The 5,152-nt window shown below is 30.5% G+C and overlaps 1 protein-coding gene across 3 annotated transcripts; it reads left to right on the top strand.

Annotated features, from left to right (window-relative positions):
• The first annotated feature begins 791 nt into the window (after positions 1–791).
• LOC106767654 (type IV inositol polyphosphate 5-phosphatase 9-like) lies at positions 792–4,745 on the top strand. 3 transcript variants are annotated; one of them, XM_014652589.2, is made up of 7 exons: positions 792–1,305; positions 1,618–1,725; positions 1,836–2,178; positions 2,530–2,714; positions 3,313–3,421; positions 3,511–3,665; positions 4,195–4,745. In XM_014652589.2, the coding sequence occupies exons 1-7, from the start codon at positions 1,142–1,144 to the stop codon at positions 4,439–4,441; spliced, it is 1,311 nt and encodes a 436-aa protein (XP_014508075.1). In that variant the 5' UTR covers positions 792–1,141; the 3' UTR covers positions 4,442–4,745. The 3 variants fall into 3 exon arrangements, with proteins under 3 accessions (XP_014508075.1, XP_014508074.1, XP_022640194.1); XM_014652588.2 differs by having other exon boundaries at positions 1,618–1,746; XM_022784473.1 differs by having other exon boundaries at positions 1,214–1,305; positions 1,400–1,746.
• Positions 4,746–5,152: the final 407 nt, after the last annotated feature.

The raw sequence follows: 5,152 nt of genomic DNA, 5'->3' as shown, positions 1-5,152 counted from the left end.
TTATACTGAAAATAAAAATATGCATGCCACAATAGCGTTCATACATAATTTACTAAACAAATCGTAGTACAGAATTTTTATCAGTCTTATCTCAGCAAAAGTTTTGCTTAATGTACATATCAATGACTGTAGGTTTTTTTTTTGACACGTGTTTTCACGAGAAATATTTATGCTTAGAATAGATATTAATTAAATAGATTTAGACAACGATTTTTTCTTCATTTTTCAATATAAATTTCTTATTAAACATTCAAATTAATCTTATAAGTTGTCAATATAGTTGAATCTGATTGGAGAAACTCTTCCATAAACTTGCTAGAAATATAAAAATAAATAAAAAATAACTTTGTTCCAAAATTAAAAATACATTATGTATAAATTAGTATGTATAACCATTGTTCTAAAATCTAATTTTTAATTTGTATTAATTTTAGTTTGTGACTGCTTTTTCATCACTTATGTTTGTCATCTTTTATATATATATATATATATATATATATATATATATATATATATATATATATGATGCGGTATTTAGTTCCGTAGAAGTCTTTTGAAGCAACCACCAAGAAGAGAAGAAGAAAGTTGTCATATTTTATTGACATGTCAGCAAAATACTTGACTATCTATAGATTGGGGCAATAATAACTAGTAATCTATCTACTTGCCTATTTTGTTATGGACCACACTTCCACTTGCATCAATCTTCAACAATTTAAATTTGGGAAACATTAAGATATCCTTTAAAATCTACTCAACAAACAGAAAAATTCAAATTTGTAAGAAGGGTAGACCCATGTTCTGTTCTACCTTTCTCTATCTCTCTCCCATGGGGACAACTTTCATATATATTTCAAATATGTATATGACGATCTATGGAGCAAAGCTGCATCATCTTTTACGTCACATGAAACCCCTTCCTCCTCTTCAACCTGCACAACACAATGCTTTTTTCCGTTTCTCCTTATTATTTCTACTTTGGGACTTCTATATAATGCTTTCTGTTTCTAATAACACCACATTATGCCATGCCAGCAAAGGAAGCAGCAGTGAACACCTCTAGTTATATCATCTTCTCCCAATCATTCATTTGTCAAATTTTATAGACCTCTCACTTTGTGTATGCAAATTGCTTTTGGACATGTGGCCTACATTAGTGGCTAATAAGATATTCAAGAAGCGACTAGGAAGCAGCGATTTTATAGCAGATTTTCCTAGTTTTAAAGAACCCTTGCTGGGTATTGTAGACTTTGATCACAACCCAAAATTTATTCATAATGATCACAAGGGCACACAAAAATGCAAGTAAGAACAAAATTATCCTTCTCTTGTAGTTTATTTATGTAGGTACTTCCTATATCTTATGCATCATGTATTGAAAATCTATATAAAACTGCAGTGTTCAAGTCTGTTTGGATAGTAGCTAAGAGTTTTCCTGAGTTTCTTTACTGGAAATATTAAACCTTTTTCAGTTAAGTACTGTATCCAAACGGCTTCCAAGCCTGATTAAGTTAAGTTCTATTCTGGGTTGTTCAGATTCTATGGTTTTGTTCTTTGTTATTTTTTTTTTTTTGCCTTTCAAATTTTCTGATATAGTGTATTTCACTTCATGTTAAGGGTATTTGTCAGTACATGGAACGTAGGTGGGATTGCACCAGAAGAAGATTTGAATATAGATGATTTATTGGAGACATGCAACGAGACTTGTGACATCTATATACTAGGGTATTATCAGAAATGCTTCAGGTTTTCTAGCTTAGAAAAAACGTTTTCTAATATGAGTAAAGAAACTTAAGCTTTGATGGCTATTTTTTTTATGTTTATTTTTACTCCAGGTTTCAAGAAATAGTGCCTCTAAAAGCATCAAACGTATTGGGATCAGAAAACAATGATATTTCCATGAAATGGAATTCCATAATCAGGGAAGCTCTGAACAAGAAATCATATAAGGGGGGCAAAGATCAAAGTGATGGTGAAAATCTGCAGAATAACAGTCTGAATGAGAAAGAAAATTCAGCTAAGTTCTGTGAAGCCCAACATGATGTTCAATGCATCATTAGCAAGCAAATGGTTGGAATATTCATATCTGTCTGGACAAGAAGAGATCTTTATCCATTCATTAGGCATCCAAGTGTGTCATGTGTAGGGTGTGGCATAATGGGGTGCTTAGGAAACAAGGTAACCCAGCAAACCCCACTGAACTGATGTTACTCTTGCACCTCAACATACGTATTTGTTTTCTACTATACTCTCACAATCATCACTGTCAACATCAATCTTTTGCAAAGCACATAAGGCACTAGACAACTAGGTTGGGTAAAAGTTTATCACATAAGAGATTGTTCATAAGCATCATTCACAGCCTTAAACTAAAATTATTGTGAGAATGATTAGAAACTGAAATGAGCAGAAAAATCGTTGTAGAAAAGCCATAAACAACTATCATATGTCCAAATATATGATGTATGTATAAACCCTTTTTTATGTCTAAGCTCACGTCAGAATTGGTATCTAAAATCCTACTTGCAGGGTTCTGTATCAGTGAGATTTCAGTTACATGAAACAAGCTTCTGCTTTGTGTGCAGTCATTTAGCTTCTGGTGGCAGAGAAGGGGATGAGAAATACAGAAACTCTAATGTTACTGAAATTTTTTCCAGAACAAGCTTTCCCAGAGGGCCTTTGTTTGATTTGCCAAGAACCATTCTTGACCATGAGTAAGTGAACTTTGAAACAGTCCAACAAACTCATTCTTAATATTGTTGCCCCCCTTGCCTTTAATTTAATTAACATGGTCCTTTCCCAAGACAAAAAAAAAAAAAAAAAACATGTAAACAAGGTGCAAATTTTAAATGCATTGTTTCATTTGGTTTGTTGGTTCTCGGAATAAATAATGTGTTTACTGAAAGAAGCATCATTAATGACATAATCTTGGACTTTGAATATGTCCAACAGAAATCATGCCCTCAAAATATTAGTATGTTATTCTCCGCTGGTTTAATTAATGTTTTAAACTGAGCTACAATTTCAAAGTTATTTCACTTCAGAGATTGAAAAGAAGTGGTACATAAGAAACTTGGGAATTAATTTTAATGGGAATAGATATTGGTTACATTCTTTAATCTGTATTATTCTCTTTAATTGAAACATTTGTGTTAAAAAAATAGAATTGATATTGACCAGTGAAGCATGAAGGAAATATAATATAATATCTTCAACTTGCATATAATTGGTTGTATTGTACTTGGAATGATGTGCAATATGTTGTATTATTTTAGGAACCTAAATTAATTAACCACTGGTGGGGTTGTGCAGTCATGTAATATTGCTTGGAGATTTAAACTACAGAATTTCTCTACCAGAAGAAACCACACGCTTTCTTGTTGAAAAAGGAGACTGGGATTCCTTATTAGAAAATGATCAGGTATATATATACTTTGAGACTTCGAACTGTTCTTGAATTTTAATCCTTTAAAATATTTTCTAACTTAATTATGTTCAATAATAATGAAGTTAAAAATGGAGCTAATGAGTGGAAACACGATGAGAGGGTGGCATGAAGGAACAATAAAATTTGCACCAACCTACAAATATTGTCCGAATTCAGACATTTACTATGGTTGTTTCTATCAAGGGAAAAAGGGAGAGAAAAGAAGAGCACCAGCATGGTAAGAGAAAACATAAATCTAGCCTTAATTATGTTTTAATTAAGTTTTAAACTGATTTATAAATATAGGTATTTTTTTTAATTAAATTTTTATTAATTTTTTACTATTTATTGAGTTTTCAATATATTTATAGTTTTAATTGAATATTTGTAATTTATTTATTTTTAACAGAATGACATGTCATCGCTTTATCTATTTGTTTCCACGAATTAAAAAAAATGTCAAATTTTGTACTTAATATAATATGATATGGAGATTAACGTAAAATGACAAATGACAATATCTTTGTACATTAATTACAAAATATTACATTTTTCAATAAAATATGAGAATGATCACATAGCTAAACTACATCATTTAAAAAATGTTCAATTTTCTAGTACTTAATAGATAAAAAAAATTAATCAAAACTCAATTAAAAATATCTAAATTTATGATATACGTAAAATTTAATTAAATAATAAATATAAAAATGTGTTCGAAATTTACATGTATTTTTTGTTAAGATTATATTCTGTTGTTAACGTAGGTGCGATCGAATAGTGTGGCATGGAGAGGGTCTAAAGCAAGTTCAGTACACTAGAACTGAATCAAAACTATCAGATCACAGACCTGTTAAGGCATTGTTTACGGCAGAAGTCACGGTTTTACCGAAGCTCATGAAAAATTTGCAAAGCTTGTTCTTATCAGAAAGATTCGACCAAATTAAAACACCCTTTGAGGTTTCCACCACTGATGATTTTGTACGGACAAAACGATCTAGCTTCCGGCTATGACTCATTACTGTGAGTTCTTCCTATTGCAGAACAAATGTGGCTGATAAGAGACTTCAAAACTTCACACTGTGTTGTGGTTGCACATGCTTTTTTGCTTCTTCTTTTTTCTCTCTTTAAAAAAAAAAAAAAAAAAAAAAACTTTGGTGTGATGGATGTATATAAATTTTAATTTTACATGAAAATGAAGTATGAGCTAGAAATTCAGTGGAAGAAAAATGGGAAACTTCTAGCGGATGACATTGTTGTATTATCTAGTATTTTTGTTTGGGACAGAACATGGAAATATATGTCGAAACTTATTGGAAAAAATAAACTATAATCCCAAAATAAAGCTTAAACACACGTGCAGGGCCACTACAAATTAATAAATAAATATAATTAATCTGCCTGAGAATTACATATATTGCATGCTCTATATGATATAAAATATACAAACAAAAATTTATGTGCCGTCCAAAATAGAAAATAAATTATTAGCCAATTATTGAGGTAGTTAAGGCCCTCAATTGTTATCTTTGGTAGTAGGAACTGAGAACATCACCTTCTTATCTTCTGTGCATGAAATGAACATATTTTTTTTTTATTCATATATATATGTGCACAAGATATCATATAATACATGCAATTGGTGAGAAAATGAATGAGAAAGTTCTATGACAAAATGGTATATTATTACACTACAACATATATTAGTTTTCATAACATTTAAAA

This window comes from Vigna radiata, chromosome 7, assembly GCF_000741045.1.
Source record: "Vigna radiata var. radiata cultivar VC1973A chromosome 7, Vradiata_ver6, whole genome shotgun sequence".
Classification (NCBI taxonomy): Eukaryota; Viridiplantae; Streptophyta; class Magnoliopsida; order Fabales; family Fabaceae; genus Vigna; species Vigna radiata.
The sequence above is the reverse complement of the archived record's forward strand: the minus strand, read 5'-3'. Positions and strand labels throughout refer to the sequence as shown.

Excerpts from the sequence above, each read along its gene's own strand:
- LOC106767654 (XM_014652588.2), top strand. The coding sequence starts at position 1,142 with ATGTGGCCTACATTAGTGGCTAATAAGATATTCAAGAAGCGACTAGGA. Across the intron at positions 2,179-2,529 it reads TGGGGTGCTTAGGAAACAAG|GGTTCTGTATCAGTGAGATT; the intron begins GTAACCCAGCAA and ends TCCTACTTGCAG. Across the intron at positions 2,715-3,312 it reads AGAACCATTCTTGACCATGA|TCATGTAATATTGCTTGGAG; the intron begins GTAAGTGAACTT and ends GGGGTTGTGCAG.